Source organism: Colossoma macropomum, unplaced genomic scaffold (assembly GCF_904425465.1).
Source record: "Colossoma macropomum unplaced genomic scaffold, Colossoma_macropomum, whole genome shotgun sequence".
Classification (NCBI taxonomy): Eukaryota; Metazoa; Chordata; class Actinopteri; order Characiformes; family Serrasalmidae; genus Colossoma; species Colossoma macropomum.
Window position 1 is genome coordinate 6,863,590 of NW_023494789.1, and position 18,672 is coordinate 6,882,261.

Consider the following 18,672-nt stretch of genomic DNA (forward strand, 5'->3'; position numbering starts at 1 on the left):
TGTCTCTCTACCATGAAATGCACTTGAAAATTTACGTTTTAAATCACAAATTGACCTTAAATCCATCGCAAAACATCTCAATTATTGTCTGCAATGTACCATTTTATGCAATAGCTTTTGGTGAGCTAGGCTTTAGAGGAGTTAAATGCTTTGGATGTCTAGTCCTTATAACAATCATTGTGAACAATTCTTACAGCTTTTCATGAAAAAAACTTCTGAATGACTGTTTACATCTTAACCATTTAGTTATGCAGATTTTTTTTTAAAATCAGTGGAAAGCAGCAAGTACAGGTGGATGATACAGTTAAAAAAAAAAAACAAAAAAAAAATTACAATACTTAAGTACTAAAAAATACTACATTTTCCCAACAAACAAACAATATGATCGTGACTATCACAGTAACAAATATTATATTGCCCAACACTGCCTCAACAATATCAAGTAACTGAGCTCATAGCAGGTTGTAAATTTGAACCACATCAAAAGACAAGGCAGAAATATTTTCCTCTGTTCTTTATTACTTAAAAAAATAACCAACAATCTGCATGAAAGACAAATGTCAGCGCATATACAGTAGGCATCAAAATCTCTTTAGTTGTCTGTAGTAACACACACTTCAACTTATGCTCATACTCTCAATCTCCTCACTCTCACAAATAATCACAAAATATGAACAGGTTTAGATAATAATGCAATACTCAAGCTCATCCAAATCTAGAAGAGTAACTTGTATAAATAATGAGCTTTCACTGACTTCAGTTTACAATTCCAATGGAAGGAGCAAGAAAGAGAATTTTTCATTAAAAGCTGATGAAACATTAGGAACTATGCACATTACACAAAAGTAACAGGTATGGAATGTTAAATTCTGGTGATAACTGAAGGTTTAAGGGTGGTTGAGTGAATTTCTGACCTTAATCCTACATGTAGGCTGCTAAATATTTCAGCAACCAGCCACAGAATGAATGACAAGCCAAAAATATGCTGCACTAATGCAAATGACAGGCAAAAGATGAAAATGCTACTTTCTGCTCCTTTTAAAAAGGTCTTTTCTTGCCCGTGTGCTACCAAAAGAGCACATACGAAAGGCAGTAAAATGACCATTTGGCGCGAGTTACTGTTTGTAGCTTTCAGTCCAGTTAAAAAAAAACAAACAAACAAAAAAAAACACTTGTATCTTGTAGTATGCATACAGCATGTTGTAATCAAAGAGGACTTCAGATGAAAGATGTAAGAATCCCTCTCCTTTATCATCACACTTATCATACAAACCTATAATGTAATACAGACCTGTGTACCTCAGTTAATACCTCAGTTCAGGCAAACATGCACACAACGTCTCCAGTTCAATTTAAGCAGTGTTTCAAACTGTTCTAATTAGTACTGAAGAGTAAAAAGAAGAACAAAAGGTTGTATGAAGGCACTTGGGGCTGGGTCTATGTATTTACACGTGAGGACAAAACCAGTCCGCTGAATAAATACTGTTGCTTTCACTGCAATACGCAGCTCAAGTACCATAGTTCTCATATACATTCACTTCTGCCATTGCTTACGATTGCTGTCTGCGATTAACAGTCCAAAGTATGTTTCACATCCAGCTGAATTAAGACTCACTCACTCCTGTAGCAATAAATAGTTCACTTTTTTCTCACTCAGACATGGCAGCCAGTGTGTAAAGATACTGTACATCCATTACGTTCAGTCTACACGGCCAGTCATACTGGAAAAAGAACTGTGCGAATTCTGTCTCCCCATACAAATGCTAAAAAGATCATCTTGCACTCAACACTGCATTCAAATCCTCTAACATTAGCTCTCCTAGAATCAAGAGAGCCAATCGGAAATGGCCCTGCAACTACACAGGCTAATCCTGAGGGGGGACAAGTCTAGGAATGACGAGGTGCTTTATCATCAAAGCTGCCTAAAAACTCCACTGATTTTGCCTCTACATGTTCCAGTCCAGTGCCGTACTGTCTGATCTAATCTATCAGCACTCTCTGCCAACAGATGCCAGTGACAAAAAAGAAGACAACACCAAACATCACTGTGTGTCATCAGGCTGATTGGAAAGAGTACGACAAGAGACACATACTAGAACGGAAGCAAACATCTGTTCTAAATCTCTGTAGATAAACGTGGAGGATGAACGTCTTGTGGTCCTGGGCTTTGGTCAAGTTCAGCCTGTTTGTCACACTCCTACTGCAGCAGTTTCTGCTTCAGAATCTCCCAGATCATCGCCTTGCGGAAATACGGCATGTGACACTACAGAGAATCAGAGATATGATATTCAGAGATAAAGAATATGTAGTATAAACCAGAATGAACTATTAAAGTAACCATATTATGAAAAAAGAAAATCTCAATTTCCTTTTAAAAACAGAGAACTGTATGTAAACACTGAGGTAGTATGTAAACAATGTTAAAGCTTCAAAATATACAAATTACTCCACAGTCCTATAAAGCCCCAAAAAAGCCCTTTCAAATGAATTGTTTTTGTAATGTCACCAGCGCATTTACATGTATCCGCCTATTCAGCTTACAGCAATTTAGCCCACCAACCAGGCATAAACAGACAAAAAAAAAAAAATGAACTGACCAATGAAGCCTGTGGGCAAAATGAAGAATTTGTGGGCAGAATTTTAGAAACATTTATCACAGAAACGGACTGTATTTATAAGTAATATTTGTTATGTTGTACTTCACTGAATCTACATGCGAAATGTAGTTTCGCTGTCTAACTAGGCCCAGTCTCAGAGCATCACAGCATTACAAGCAGAGTAGCGCTGTCTGGAGCATTGGGGGGCCTTGCCCAAGGGCACAACCAAGATTATCTAGCCAGTCCTAGGATTAGAACCCATGACCTTCAGAGATGCTCATTTTTTTACAATATAGTCAACCAAAGTGAAGTTCTAATGTGATCCCGCTGTCTCACCTCCATCTCTATCATCAGCCATTAAACAATGTGTGTTTGTTATTGGGCTTGTTAAATTCACTGTGCTATAACGGTGCTCATGTCGAAAACTGTGGCCATGCTGCTGAACACTGTATTTTATAGTTAAAGTTACTCTCTGCTGCGTGTGTGTTACCTGTCTGAAGGTAAAGGGATGTCCACGGGCGATGTAGTCAGCATACTTGCATACGAACACACCACAGTCGCTCCCATTCTTCTGCTGAGGAACCTCCTAAAAATTTATTTTTTTTGTTCATAATTACCATTCCATATCAGCAAGGACTGCATGATGCAGCGTAACACAGGCACCTATTTCAAAATTACGTTAAGAAAATTCTCAAAAGAAGGCGAAGAGGTGCTTCCGCCTACTACAGATGAGTTGCTACCAAAATGTAAAAAAGTTACCAGTAAAAAAAGGTGCAATACTGTGGAACAATACTGGTTGGATTGATCACTATCCTCAGCAAAAAAGTCTGGTTTAATAACATGACATTTCGGCCCCACATGCATTCATTAGGTCACATTGGCTGAAACGCCATATTTGGTTTTAACCAAATAAAATTACCCTATTGCTTTGGACAGAGTGAGTGTTGCACCTTTTTACTAATAAGAAAATTCTCAAAGTCACTCGATCCATGTTTGTGCTCAAGCTTACAGTGGCACGCATGCTGGTCACTGTCCACTTTAAGACTTCCAGGTCTTTGCCTTTCTTGACCTTGTACTCCTCTTTCAGATACATCCTACGAAAGAGTAAAGCAAACAGTTAGCATGGTGTGTGACTCCAGTAACCTCTGCCAGAATGATGGACTGTTTGTTCCTGTAGAAGCACAGCCGAACCACTCACAGGATCAGGTTGCAGATGTCATCATGCCGTTGGCCCATGGAGTCATATGACCTCACAGATTTAGTTCTGAAGTCAACAGCCTACAGGAGAGAGAAAGAACCAGAAGCTTTTAGTGTCAAACCTACACCACTCAGTGCTTCTTAAACAGATTATATCAAGACAGAAATAGTCAAAATCTAGTAGGAGTCTCATTTGTGCTACATTCAAAATCAGTATGTACATTTCACACACTCAAAACACAGACACTGGTTTTCATGCAAATGCAAAATTTTAACAAAACAAAACAAGCTGTTAATACAGAGTGTTTACAGTACAAGCCAGTGATGTTATAGTTGACTTACTACAAGAGACCAGTGGACGCCTAGGTGGAGAGGTATGAGGATAATGTCATGCAGAAAGAGGTCAACAGCTTTGGTCCACCGGCGGACAGCAGCATGGCCGCCCCCATGAAGCTTGGGGAAGAAGAACGTGCTGAAGCAGTACACCTTTATACCAACTGCATCCTGCTCACTGCGTGCCATCACCAGGTTTAGGTAGAAATTTATCACCTTACAGCGGGAAAGAAGGGGGACAATTTGATGTCTTCCTTCACAACTCAAGCAAAGAATGATTACAAGTGAACCTGTGCAGTGGAGATAACTGCTCCACATTATACATCGCTGCCATGTATTTCTGAAACACTAACTTTATAGAATAAGGAGAACATTTTTCTTAATGTCTGTTAATATGACTAAACTATTTCAAGAAATAGTAAGCATGTAAGTCTAAAGAACGTAAACCTGCATATTAGGAATGTGCACTAGATTTATACACACACACACAAAACAAAATCTTAATTCAATTTCTACACTTTATAAATGCTTATGTATCAGCATTGGCAGATACTCAAGCAAAATATATATTGGCATCAGCCCACAATTTCCATATCCACGCATCCCTCTTGATTAACTCTTGTGGAAACTCGAAATTCAAAAAGATTTGGAAGGCAAATCTTAAAATATTAGATCAGAGATATCATACTTAAACTGCACAACAGGTACTAGTTTTCAACTTCTTCGAAATTCAGGTGTGACGACTATCAAAGTCAGAACCAGATTCAGATTCAAAGTCCAGATTAGAGCACATCTGCATTACATCAGGACTATACTTGTATATGGTACCTCATCATTGAGCCAGCTGCCCTCCTGTAGTGTTGCCAGATCTCGCTGTGTGATACGCAGTTTGAAAGCGCTACTCAAGACCAGGTTCGGATCCCTCTGCGCAAGAGCAGCGCTCACCTCGTGCTGCATCTCCTGAAATACATGAGACACATGATATGGTAGTGATTATTTACCCAAATGTAAAGCCCAAAATAGAAGGGCTCACAACCATCAAATAATTAGAAAGCACAGTAGTTTAGTTTAGTTAACCTTAGTTAGTCTGGGGAACTCCTCCTCACAGCGCCTCCCTGTGTCAAGGATGGGTTCATGTTGTGTTTGCGCAGCTGTCTGGGACACTGCAACTGCAACTGTCTCTCTCTCCTTCAGATTCAGCCGGGTCTCTACCTCTACAGACAGATCCACATCTACTGGCTGGAGACAGAGAGAGAAACAAAGTCAAAGAGGTACAGATGTGTCAATGTAAAGCACTCTGTGTGGAAATTTCCAACGAAGTCTAAAGTTTGCAGTGTAGTATTAGAGTGCAACATTCCTTACCACTGTTTTCTTGGAAGATAGATCATCTGGTTTCTTGTCTCTGACACCACTGACTGGCGCACTGCAAGCAGCATCAACCAACCTGCAACAGAAGGTTAACCGTATAGCACATATTAGAAGAAATTAGATTGGAGAAGAACCACAAAAATGGAAGAAGGCTTATGGAGACAGCATGAAAAATTTTATCAAATTACCTATCCTTTGTGCAATTTACTGAAGTTGAACCCCTCCATACTGACACACTGGGATTGACTATAGAGGAAAAGAAACCATTTTAAAGGCAATTTGAGCCAACTCTCAGGTATCACTAAATAGGCTGTGTGTGTGTGTGTGTGTGAGAAAGAGCAAGAAAACAACAGTCACAGCTGAGCTCACCTCTGATTGGAGCAGGTTTACTGATCTCAGCAGTATGGTTACAGGACTTATGACCATCCAAGGAAAAAGATGTGCTAAAAGAATAAAAAAATAAATGACTATCAGTGTCTTCAGTCTTTAGCTTACAAATAACTATGTACACTCAGAAGTGCTAATGTTTCAAATACAATTAGCTAATAAAAAGAATAACATTTGTATCTTTAGGAAGCACAACCTTTGCAAAAACAGAGACACACAATATAAAAGAAAAGCACATTATTGAATGTTCCTACTTTGGCGGTTTCACCCGTCCAAATGGTAGTGGTTTATTCTTTGAGTATTTTTCCGAGACCATCTCTACCAGCTTCCTGTAGTGTTCTCTGTCACTTTCCTTCAGTGCCTTAATTACAAGACAAGCCAAAACACCTGTTAGTACTTAAAAGAAAAGTTAAGCAAAAAATCACCATTGTGTAATCCAGAGGGTGTTCCACAAAGCAGGAATTCTAAGTTTAGCCAGATACGATAAGATAATCCTTTATTAGTCCCACAACGGGGAAATTCACAGAGGTACAGCAGCAAAGGGATAGGCCGAAGTCAAGCCTGTCTAATAGGAAAAGAGCTGAGGGACATTCCTACTGTACAGTCCTCATCTTTGTGCTTAAGTTATCTAGCTTACTGGGGAATCCTGCTCTGTTAAATACCCCCCTGGTCACGCAGACTTGATTCTGGTTGAGAGGACAGAATGAATTAGTGTCAACTAAAAATTAACAAAATGTCTCCATGTAACTGCAGACAGCTATTTCACTGAGTTGAATTTCACCAGCCCCACAAAAAACAACTCCTCTTCAGGTGCACAGACATCATGTAGACAAAAGGATGCTAGATTACATTGTAAAGCAGACCGCGTGATGTCATGCACACAAAGCTGAGGTGGAATTCAACACACGCACATATATAAAACCCCGGATGTAGTTTGACAGAAGCTTTGGAAATTTTTTTTTTTTACAGAAAAGATTTGGGTGACTGACTTCTAGTGTTTGTTAGCAACATTAGCCTCATAGTTCAAGTGCTAAACTTTAGGTTAATCAAACAAAAACATTTGGGGTAAGTGAAAAATGTAGTAAATTCCTCTCTTTTTTTATTTTTTTTTTAAACCAAAGCATTCCCTTCAGATGAAAATGAGACATCAGTCACCTAGGTGCCAGGTGCTGTGTGTCTCCTACCTCCTCCACTGCAAGGCAGGGCTTGTGAGTGCGGCTGGGGGGCTCCATTTCAGGCAGTCCCAGTCCAGTACGAGAAGGCAGCAGGTGCAGTGGCCTCCTGTGTGGCCGTTCTCTTTGTTTGTCTTGATTTCCCATATACAGGATTGCTCCACTGATTTACAAGAGGAAGGTCAAATCATCATAGTGTCTCAGTTTATTTGTTCAGGATTCTATGGTAACACAATTACATGTTCCCTGGCCTTAACCCTTGTGTGGTGTATTTGTTACTCAGTTGGTCTGGTGGACCAATCACTAAATTGTTTTTAAATCAACGGCCATAAAAATTTATGGAAAAATGGCCAAGGAATCTGAGGTTGAAATAATAAATCACATTTATTTTTTTTTTTGTTAAACACTGAAAATACCACAGTAATGCAAGACACCAACACCACCCAAGGGTTAATATATTTGTGAAAATATTATCAGTACTCACTCAGGTTTCTTTATGCTGGCCTGTGCATTCTGGTAAAAGTTTGACACAGTCCTCTCTTTACAGGTAAACCCCATTTCTTTCTGTTTTTCTGATGAGGTAGACATAAAAAGACAAATCACTGAGTACCCTTCTCTATTCACCAGCTTAACCAGCAGAAAAAATAAATGCGGCCATAAAATGGCACTTACCCATTTTAGCATCACCAGTGATCATCCATTTATTTAGGCTGTTGCTGTGAATTTCATCAATTCCCATAAGAGCAATATGTCCAACCTGTGTTAAGGGTGCAAAGTACAACATAAGAAATATAGTTCTTATGCTGAAATGTAATATTTTTTGACAGGCTCTACTAAGCTTTAAGGTGCAGAACCTGTGTTCCTCTATGCTCCTTGTCGTTTGCATAATGGCACTTCTTGTGCTGTCGCAGCCGAAGCAACCCAGCAATCCCTGCAAAAGTCTTCTTGACCACTTGGACAATCACATCTGCAGAGAAACACATTAATCAGGAACCATAATTAACAATTCTTTTAAAATGGGCTGCAACTTGCACTTGTTTCTCAATCCAGTCCTATGGAACTCAACCAGCCCATATTTTGTTTGTCCCATTTCTTGACACAAACAAATCAGATAACCAGTGGCTTTGACCGAAATGGATCCCTACCTCATTAGTATTTTGCTATATAGGGGTTGACTACTTGCTTACTGTTTGCTAAATAATAGTAAAACTAAATGAATCAATAAATTAAACACCTTCCTATCATCAATCATCAGTATTCAACAGCTGCGCAAACAAACCAACATCCGTTGCTTGAGTGAGCCTGAAGTTGGTTACCGATTCACAGCCATAGACATGGATGTACCTTTCTGAAAAGTGCAGGGAAAAAGGTACTAAACTTGATAAGGCTACATATAATTCTGGTACAGTACAGGTCTGCTACCTGAACCAAGCCTGATGGGGCCCATTAGAATACTAGGCCAATTTTTCATGTACAATACAGGGCTTGGGTCCAACTCATTTCTTTGTTTTCCAGTTACTGAATTTTTATATAGTACATTTATTTTTATCTGAAACAATGTGTAAATTTCATGCACTCACATGTATTTTCTCTCTCCCTTTTGAAATACTACAGTTCATAGCTGCGTTCGGAATATCTCCAGAGTTGCAGTAATGGGTAAACATGCCCCTAAATAAAACCAGGGATGACGTTCAAGATACATCAGTCGCAGTCACACTATAGAAGATGAAAGAGATGTGATTGTGTTGGTGGAAAGGTCTCAGCAAATCTTTCCCCTTGCTTGTAAAGTTAGCCCAGAGTGTGCTAAGCATTCCTGAAAGTAGCAGCACTAATGACAGCAAATTAATCCAGACCTTAATTTATAAAACAATCAAAATGTAATTGTAATTCACCAAAAAATCGTAATTAGACATTTTCTCAAAACCATTCAGCTCTAGGCACTATAAAACCGTGCCTCCAATAATCCTTCTACATGCTGTAAGTGGGTTTGGGTCAGGTTCAGCAGGGTCTGCTCAAGTCTCAAAGTCAAGGGTACAGGTCAGGTTCGGACTTCAATTTCATGCCTGTGCAGACCTCTACACTGCATAATCCTACAGTTACCAGTGTGTTTGCTCTTTCATGAGCAGCAGCCAGTAAATATGTTAGGGTCTTTGGTTTGACCTGTACCTACATACTGTTTTTCACAGCGTTTTGCCAGGGAGAGGGAGTCTGCCAAGATAAGCTTTCAACAGCTCAGTGGACTTTGGTACACACTTTGGTATACATTCAGCCGATGCAGCGACCATCAGGGTTCATTAGAAATTATGTATGCAGTGTAGTGCCTTTAAAATCACTCTAGATGCCCATAACATGGTTTAGATATGAAAAAGAAAAACACTCAGCGTGCAAATAGGGAAGGATTTCAGAACAGCCAGTGTTCTAGCAGTCGAAAGCTATGATGTGGACTGGCTGAGGGTCCCCTAGGACTGGATTAGCAGAACCTGCACTAAAAAAACAACGAAGTGAAGTGGAGAGTGAAAAGATGTGCAGCAGTTTGGGTGATGAATGGGTATCTAGGTACCTCGTCTTGGTCTTTTGATCTCCAGGTGCTCAGACACGCCATCAGGAGAGTGAACACTGCATAAGATAGGACAAGTCATCACACCTTCAGCTCATAACAGCAGATAAACTTATTCAACACATCTAACTGCATGTGCCCTGAGGGGAAGTATCTTAGCTACTATTCTCGGGATGCTGTAGCTGTTAAATAAGTTTAGCTCACTTTTCCTTAGTTAACACACTAACCGTAACTTCGGTACTACTGTCTGGTCTCGTGTCAGTGAGAAACGCCGCGACTGTTGACATAACAAGCTTTTGTCTGTAGCAGCTTGCTGAGCTTCACCGGCTAGCTGGCCAGGCTGTTTAACCGCTGATTTAAAAAGAGCTCATGAATTTAAAACGACTTTTCCACGAAATTATCAATTCATTACATGAACGCCTGACAAAATGAGCCAACCAGTCCGGCGCTACCCGCTAACCTGACAGACAAATGACGTTAGCTGGCTAGCTTGTGTTTGCTAACCTAGCTAGCATGCGTGGTAGAACTAGCCAGCGCTGGTTAACGTTAGCTAACATTTCTGCCTGTGAGCTCTTATGTTTGTGTTAACTAGAAGACAAATGAGAAAAACAGTTAGACAGGTTGTTTAATGCAGATGTAAATGGCGCAGATACTCACCTTTGATAGTTTCGCTTTGCAGGCCTGTAATGCTCCTGTTGTTGGTGCTGTGTTTCGGTAGTGCTGGTTCGCAGCGGCGCTTTCCCGTCTCCGTTACCGTCTGTAGGCCACACCGCCAAACTCTCTCCAGAAAAAGGCACGAAGAGCGACGACAGCCCGTCAACTATCCATTCATACATCACAAACCACCACGAAGAAAAGGACACCCGCTCGCTCGGTAATGCCAGGACTGTGCTGGTTTCTGCCAACAAGCCAGGTTGAAACACAACGGCTAACGCCACGCTCCGGTCGGTCCCGTGGATTCTCGCTCATCTGCGCGTGATCCCCGCCTCTCCGCGCTCGGCTACGGCAAACGTCACCGGTCAAAGAGCAACCAATGGATTACAGAAACATTTTGAGACCACTAAAGCCCGGCTTTACGGAGCCCCTAAGGTGGCATGGTGACTATTTTTTAATATGGCGTGGGCGCAAAGGAATATATCGAGGCCACGAGTCACTATATTGAGGCGGCAAGTTACTGTGTTGAGACCACAAGTTACTATTTTGAGGTCGCAAATTAATATATCGAGGCCGCATGTTGGTACTTTGAGGTCGTAAAGGAATATATTGAGGTCGCAAATGGATATATCGAGGCCACGAGTTACTATATTGAGGCCGCAAGTTACTATTTTGAGGTATCAAATGAATTTATTAAGGCCACGAGTTGAGATCACAAATGAATTGAGCCCACATATTGCTATATTGACGCCGTGAGTTATTAGAAACTTTACTTTCAATATAGTAATATAATACAATAACACCTTGTTTAATAACGCTTTATTTAAAAAAATCACTATGTCACCTTAGGGGCTCCATACAGCTTAAAGGGTGATTCCAATTTTTTTGTTTTGTTTTTTTACAAAATAACTGCGTAATCCAGTCTTTGAGAGGTAAACAAAGTCATTCCAAGTGGTTTGATGTGAAAGAGAATTTTGGTTTGATTCTAGAGAAACGCACCAGCTCTGATTTCTCTACAATAGTGATAGGAATCTGGGGTCGTGATGTCTACAATGCAAATATATCCATTTTATCAACTATCCAAAAAGACCAGTGAACCTACACTTTTTTATATGTAGTGTAAAACTGTGATAAAAAAAATAAGTTTCCTTTGGGGAATATATTTTGCACTATAGCACCGTACCTCTCCGCCATGAATTGGTTTTGAAAAAAATGCATGTTAGGCCAAAACTTTATCTCAAAACCAGAGGAAAACAGTGTTTCAGACATCAGGCAGTAGGTTTGTACTCATTTCATGCAGGGGTGTAATGATTCTGAAACCGAGACCGAAACCACGATACAAACGTCCATAGTCTCGTGTCGCGGTTCCAGAAGATGGAACAGCGATACCATCCCACTCAAACTCAACCCGCTGTCACTGCTGCTGTTGAGCTCTCATTATGTGACCAATGTAACAAAACTAATTTCACAATTAACACTGTCCGAATGTAAATCATGAAATTACTATTCTACTTAAAGTCAGGGCAACCTGTATACCATGTTCTTTATTGAGCCTCTTTTTTAGTGCTCCAAATTGTTGGTGATTAAATAAAACCTAGCCCCCCCCCACCACCACCACCACCACCTCTATAAAAAAAAAGAGGTATGAACCAAACAATGGCTCAAAATCTGAGGTCTGAATCAAACTGTGGATTTGGAGAATTGTTGCTAGTTTCATGTAACTTTCTATGAGGGGGCTTTAGGAGGCATTAAACTCTTAAGACATCTGGTTCCTATCACCACCACTGTGAATGGTTTTGAATCAAGCTTCTCCAGTGCATTTCACATCAAACCGCTCAGAATGACTTTGTGTACATCTTAATGATTTAAGTGTAAAGTAGAAACTGAAGAAAATCAGGTTCATTCTAGTAAGATGAACACTCGACTCTTATTGTGTGTAGGAGTATTTTGTGACTTTTTAAATTTGTAATTTGTTTTTGTTTTTTAGAATGTATTTATTTGCTTATTGACGAAGGACTCTTACGCAGCCTGTATATATATATATATATATATATATATATATGTACATATATATATATGTGTGTATATATATATATATATATATGTACATATATATATGTGTATATATATATATATATATATATATATATACACGTACATATATATATATATATACATGTACATATATATATATGTATATATGTATATGTATAAAACTCACTTTTAGTTTTTTATTTACTCAATGTTTAGTTTTTTATTTATTTATGAATTTATTTATGGGTTCATTTTCTTATATTGCTGAATGTGTATATGGTGTTGCACCTTTTTTCTTTTTCATTTATTCAATAATTTATATTTTTTCCATGTTGTAATTCAAAGTGCAAATGGTAATGTATGTTCACCAAATCTCTGGTTCACTTAATTCTTTACTGGACATTGTTTGTAGTTACTCATTGCAATCTGTTTCCCCTGATATGGCATTAATATTATTGTTCAATGTGATCTGGTCACATACAATATTGAATGATGACAAAAAACAACAACTTAGCTTTACTCCAAACCTAAAAATATAGCTTTATTCTATAGTATAATTCAGTCACAAGAATATTTTTCAGCCTGCAATGTTCATCCTGCAAGTTCTGATCTTCATTGAAGTTGAGAGGGGGCTGACAGGGATAAACAGCAGATGTTATCAGTATCAGAGACAGAGCACAAATTTGAATATGTTTGAATAAATACATTTGGTTTTATAATCCTTGTGCGTTTACCTCACTTCAGTCCAGCAATGGTCATTCTGTAGGATGACAGTAAAGCACAAAAAAAACTTTTTATCTTTTAGCACAGCTTTCAACATAAAATTACTATTTTTAATTGTTATAAGGCCTGAGATTATGTATGCACACACAAATACCTGCATTTAATAATGAGATTGATTAACTGATTTGTGAATGGACTTTCACAAAGGTGCGTTACTGTCATTAGCGTCAATGCTATAGTGCCTAGGAAAAGGAGAATGCCACAGATTTTAATCATTTTCTGAATAATGAAATTGTTAAGATGTAAATGAAGTCATTCAGAGAGGTCTGATATGAAATGCTCCATTCTAGAAAAATGAACTTAATCAGTATTGTCCACAATGATGGTGATAGGAACCAGACATCTGAAGTGTTTTATGCCTCTAAAAGCTAAAATTATCATGTGAAATGGTTACAAATACGTTCCTCGATGTCTGTGACATTATTTTATGATAGTCTTGAGATAAAGCTTTGGCCTAGGACATTTTTTTTAAATTCTCTTCGATGAAGTACATGCAGGCCATTATAAGGCAAAAATATAAAAAAATATAAGGTAAAAAATATTTTCTCTGATTTACCACTATTTTACCATTATTAGCATTACATATAGAAATAAGAAGATATTTACGGGTTTGCTGGTCTTTTGGACAGTAAGTAAAATGGCTATATTTGTCTTGTAAATATTGTGACCTCTGGTTCCTATCACCATCACTGTAAAAAAAAATGTACATTTTACATCTTAAAAACTGCATTATGGGGAAATAATGAGTGGAATTCTTCTTTAAACTGGTCAGTTTTAATTGCATGCTATATTGACTCTTACGGGTTTAGGGCGGGAAGAGTCACAGGGCCGGTTACATGATGAATGGATGGCTGATAGGCTCCACCCCGTCCTGCCGGCCAGGCTGAGTAACCACTGGGAGGGATGGGAGGGAGCGGTGGAGGGCTGTAGTGATGATGGTGATGAATGGCGCCTCCCCTGGGCTTTATAAAGTTCTCCTTCACATCATGCAAGTACATATCCTCAATTAACTTTTGTTGACATGCAATAAACAATTCAACCATATCAAATAAGATGGGAATGATGATAAACAGAATTAGATAGAGGTCACCTGGCCTGTGTACGGACTCCCTGGACCACCCTGAGAGAAGGCCATTGGGGGAAGTGCCTTTAGCATCATGTTATGCATAATGATCTGGTGCATCTGAGCATTCTGCATTAGCATCAGCTCCACCATGTCTGAGAATCAAATTCATTTAAATTATAGTCAGTCTTTCAAACTCACCCACTACTACCCAACAGGATTTTCATTATTTATCAACAGGTCACTTGTATAAAGGGTACATGCACATGAATGCGCAATGAAAGACATTAAACTAGTCAATTCAGCATAATTCAACAAAAAGTGGTTTGCTGTATGTAGGTGAGACTGTAGAGACTGTGGCCATACATCATTAGGAGTCAGTTTATTTCCACAGAGCTGCACCTGGCTGGATATTTTTAGCGGTGGACCGCCATCAACCTAGTAGTGACACTTTTGAGTGTAAAAACTCAGCAACACCACTGGGTCCCAGCCAAGGCCGTAGACAGTGGGTGGCTGGGGTGGCCAGTGCCATCCTAGCATGAAGCATGGCAACCCTTCAGCACACCCCAATTACGGAAAGTGAGACAGTCAACCATCATTGGTCAGCCACCACCAATAAAGCCTCGATTACGCATTATGGTGAAAATCTGCAATTAGACATTACCAATCAGTCATTGAACTATGACGATGTTGAGTTTAATAATTTGTGTGTCTTGCTGTGATAGGCTAATTTGCTCAGTAACCAGGCACGTGAATGTGCTTGCTTATGTATATATGTAATTTTGTATTTTTCATGTAACCCCTGGCCAGCCACCTTATTCTTAAACATCTAGCTATGCCCCTGGTACCAGCACCACACACACTGTAATGTTAGAATCACTGCTGTTTTGAGAAATAATAAGTGATCTACAGTGGTCCTGTGGTCAGAAGCTGGACAATGATGAGGGTGGTAGAGGGTGGCTGGTATAATGTACATGAAAACAGATGGATACAGTGGATCTATAAAGTAAGTGTATCTTTTGAAGTAAAAAATGAGTGTGTTACCTTCTTTAATGCTGCCTGATCTGTATGGGACAGGCTGGGGGGGTGGAATCTGCGCTATTAGGGGCTGCTGCTGAGGCAGCTGCTGGATAATGGTGGCGGGCTGCTGGGGAATCTGCAGAGAAAAAGAGACATGGAACTAAAAATCATACCAAGTTAAATTATTAAAAAGAAAATTCACAATGCAAAAAATTCTGACAAGTATAAACTAGGGATGGTATGGTATGATAATCATAGCTATCAGTGTAATAACTGTGTATTCACACCTGACAAACATTTTCAGTATATTTTTACAGTACTGAGAGGAACACTGAATAATACTTATCCACTCTGGTCACTCATATCATGATAAGAAATGTCCACATTGTCCCACCCCTCATGTGAACTTTCCTCAAGGGTTCTTTATTAAAGTTCTATATGGAACCATGAAAACTCGAAGAACAATTAACATGTTTAAATGATTCTTTGTATGGTAAAATGGTTCTTCAGATTGATGGAGAATGTGTTGTATTCTCCAGAGTTCCACTGTGAAGAACACAGTTCCACTGCTTCACAGCAGTTGGTGAACCTTAAAATAGCTGAACTCACTGATCATAAGGGGTGTCTGGGTACTTTTGGACACACTGAAGATAAATAAAAAGACGTCATATAAATAATGTGAATGTTAAATTGTCTCACAGTGTGCTGGATGATTCGTGGAGGTGGTGGAGGCGGAGGTGGGGGTAGAGGAGCAGCAGGAAGAGCAGCAGGAGGTGGTGACTGATAGATATGGACAGGATAAGCAGGTAAAGGGAAAGATTCATAATGCTGCTGTCTGCGGGGTCCAGCCCATGTGTGTGGCCTTCCAAGCTCCTCTAACACATGCTGCTCCTGTTTCACACACAAAAACACACATGGAAACACACACACAGAAACACAGACATATGCATTATAAAACAGGTCCAGCTGCTAATATACTGTAGGGTTCATAGTCATAGTCAGAGTAACAGGTCATGTAGTAAGTATTATCTGTAGTGCTGTTAATGGTGAGGTGATGATGGTACCCTCAGTCTCCGCAGCAGGTCTCTCTTACGTCTCAGAGCGTTGTGTAATGCATCTGTCTGTCCATCATAACTTCCTGTCACAAAGCAGTGAGATTGCAAGTCATAGGAGGGCAAATAGTTTGATTAATCATATTTTTGATTCAGTTTATGTTATCAAAATTCTTAGATTATACCCTTTAAAACCAGCAGTGGAAAATGCAACTAACCTCATAAATAAACAAATGTTAAAATATAGAAAAAAGTGTCTCTAAAAAGGGAAAAGTAATTAGCAAATAAATACATAACAAAAACGTGTAGCTGTCAAGAAGCTGTTACTGAAAGAAAATAGTCCAAAAAAGAAGAACATCTGCTAATCAAACAAAGAAGCTACTGGTGTTCTCACAATAATGGACTGACCACCCCAGAATCCAGACCTCAACATCACTGAATGTGTTTGGGATTTCTTGTATCATGAGAAGCAGAAAATGCAACCAACTTCTAAGACTGAACTTTGGAACTGTGCAAAAATATCCCTGCAGATTTCTTTGAAAAACTAAAAGCAAGTCTCATGACAAGAATGCAAGCTGTAATAAATACATAGTGCACACATTAAATACTGAAACAAATTCTGCTAAAAATATTTTCAGCTTTTTTCTTGATGCTGAAAATAAACAACTTGTACTTAATGACTGTTTCGACTACGATATAAAAAAGAAGGGTGGTCTCTGACTTCTGCACAGTAAAGCACAAAGAAAGGATTCAAAGTAGACATTACTTGTGGAAAGTGCAGAAGCTCCTCTTTCACCATAAGCGTCTCTCTCATTCTCCAGTCTCTAATGTCAGACAATAAAAAATGATAACAAATCATTATTTGCATGTATCAAACACAAAGTAAAGGAACACAGAGATGTTTGGCGATATCTGATACAGGAATGATAAATGACAGATTATAAATAACTGTATTTTAAATAAATAGGGATTTACATGTTATTGTATAGAATGAATGAACTTCTCTCACCTTTTCCAGGAGCTTTAGCTTCAGTCGAGTCATTTGGTCAATCGTTGGATCCACCATTGTAGCAAACTTTTTTTTTTTGTTCTATGAATCACACGAAATCAGTCACATAATGTGGAAGGTTATAACACATACTTTTGTCTAACATGCATCAAATCCAATATTTCTGTTAAAGGTCCGAGTGTAACTCATGTTCCCTCACATGCCAGTGTTTGTTTTATATTTCTTCGTTGCCAGAAACATACGTGTGTTCCTGAGACGGGCCCTTCCCTGTACACCTGTTGCCATGTTACAAGCCAAGCTGTGCTTGAATGAGATATGTAGTTCTAGACTTTAAAGGTAAAAGACTCACTGTATTCATTTTTTGCTTTTGCTCTGATTTGAGGCCTGGTGTATGTTCATTACCTACCAATCAAAAGTTTGGACCAAACAGACTGGATGTGTGTTTTCCATAATCTTAAAGACAATCTAAAGGCTTGTGCTCAAATGCCTGAAGGCTTAAATATAAGAAGCTGCTCGGGAAAAGGCCAAGAGTGTGTAAAGCTGAATCAATGCAAGTATAAAGCAGTATTTCCTTGTTTAAAGACCCCATTTCCGACTCTGTTCTTGTATTCTAATGTTTTCCGATGCCCACTTACAATGTTTACATGGGTTTATGTACCAAAAACAGTCATAATTCATTTTTACGTGACCTGTACATGACCTTTCCTCTTATAATTGAATTGTTATCATGATGTATGTAAATGTGCTTTATTTTTTCCCAATATGCTAAACTCGGCATGTAAATAGATATTGTGTATTAAAATTTGCAGAAAAAGCCACATTTAAGTATGTTCTCTAGCTGATTCTCTAGGTGGCTAGCTGATTGCTGCTCACTGATTGGCTGCCAGGGTCCTGCGTTCTGATTGTCTACCTGAATCTAAGGTATTTGTCCAGTAAGAGCAGTAGTGTTTATGGTTTGCTGAAATTAGTTCGTTGTGAGATGTTTCTGCAGTTTGACCTGCTGAGCTGGTTAATTGTGCAGAGAGAAGTATAAAGACTTTTGAAAAAGTGAACTTGTAGTAATTAAATATATTTTTTAATATGAGGCTGTTATGAGGCAAAATAGTACCCAAAGTACCCAAATCTTACTCTACCACTATTTTATAATACCATAACGTGTAAACACTCAGAAGACATGTACAGGTTCATTAATAGTTTTGGTTAAATAAAATAAATTGCAACATTTGTGTTTGCCTTGTATTTGTAAGGCAAAATAGTCCCCAAAGAACTTATTTCTTCAGATTTATGACTATTTTACCATCATCAGCATTACATATAAAAACTCAGAAGGCACATGTAGGCTCACTGGTGGTTTTAGATAATAAATAAAATGGCTGTATTTGTGTGGTAGACATCAAGACTCCTGGTTCCTAACACCACCACTGGAAAGGGATCTGAGTCTTTAAG

At 38.8% G+C, this 18,672-nt stretch overlaps 2 protein-coding genes across 2 annotated transcripts; both read right to left on the reverse strand.

Moving 5' to 3' along the window:
- Positions 1 to 499: 499 nt before the first annotated feature.
- Positions 500 to 10,609, reverse strand: senp2 (SUMO specific peptidase 2). Its single transcript, XM_036569908.1, has 17 exons — positions 10,269 to 10,609; positions 9,615 to 9,670; positions 7,909 to 8,021; positions 7,727 to 7,811; positions 7,539 to 7,626; positions 7,067 to 7,217; positions 6,137 to 6,243; positions 5,865 to 5,938; positions 5,684 to 5,741; positions 5,490 to 5,571; positions 5,205 to 5,366; positions 4,956 to 5,087; positions 4,137 to 4,343; positions 3,796 to 3,875; positions 3,607 to 3,691; positions 3,088 to 3,183; positions 500 to 2,263 (listed from the first exon to the last, which is right to left on the reverse strand). Exons 1-17 carry the CDS (start codon positions 10,445 to 10,447, stop codon positions 2,198 to 2,200), a joined length of 1,821 nt encoding a protein of 606 aa, XP_036425801.1. The 5' UTR covers positions 10,448 to 10,609; the 3' UTR covers positions 500 to 2,197.
- A 2,216-nt stretch (positions 10,610 to 12,825) lies between these two features.
- zgc:112416 (uncharacterized protein LOC550509 homolog) lies at positions 12,826 to 17,475 on the reverse strand. The gene is made up of 9 exons (XM_036569917.1): positions 17,227 to 17,475; positions 16,984 to 17,041; positions 16,230 to 16,303; positions 15,865 to 16,056; positions 15,190 to 15,301; positions 14,173 to 14,300; positions 13,884 to 14,059; positions 13,034 to 13,059; positions 12,826 to 12,931 (listed from the first exon to the last, which is right to left on the reverse strand). Exons 1-8 carry the CDS (start codon positions 17,281 to 17,283, stop codon positions 13,035 to 13,037), a joined length of 822 nt encoding a protein of 273 aa, XP_036425810.1. The 5' UTR covers positions 17,284 to 17,475; the 3' UTR covers positions 12,826 to 12,931; position 13,034.
- Positions 17,476 to 18,672: the final 1,197 nt, after the last annotated feature.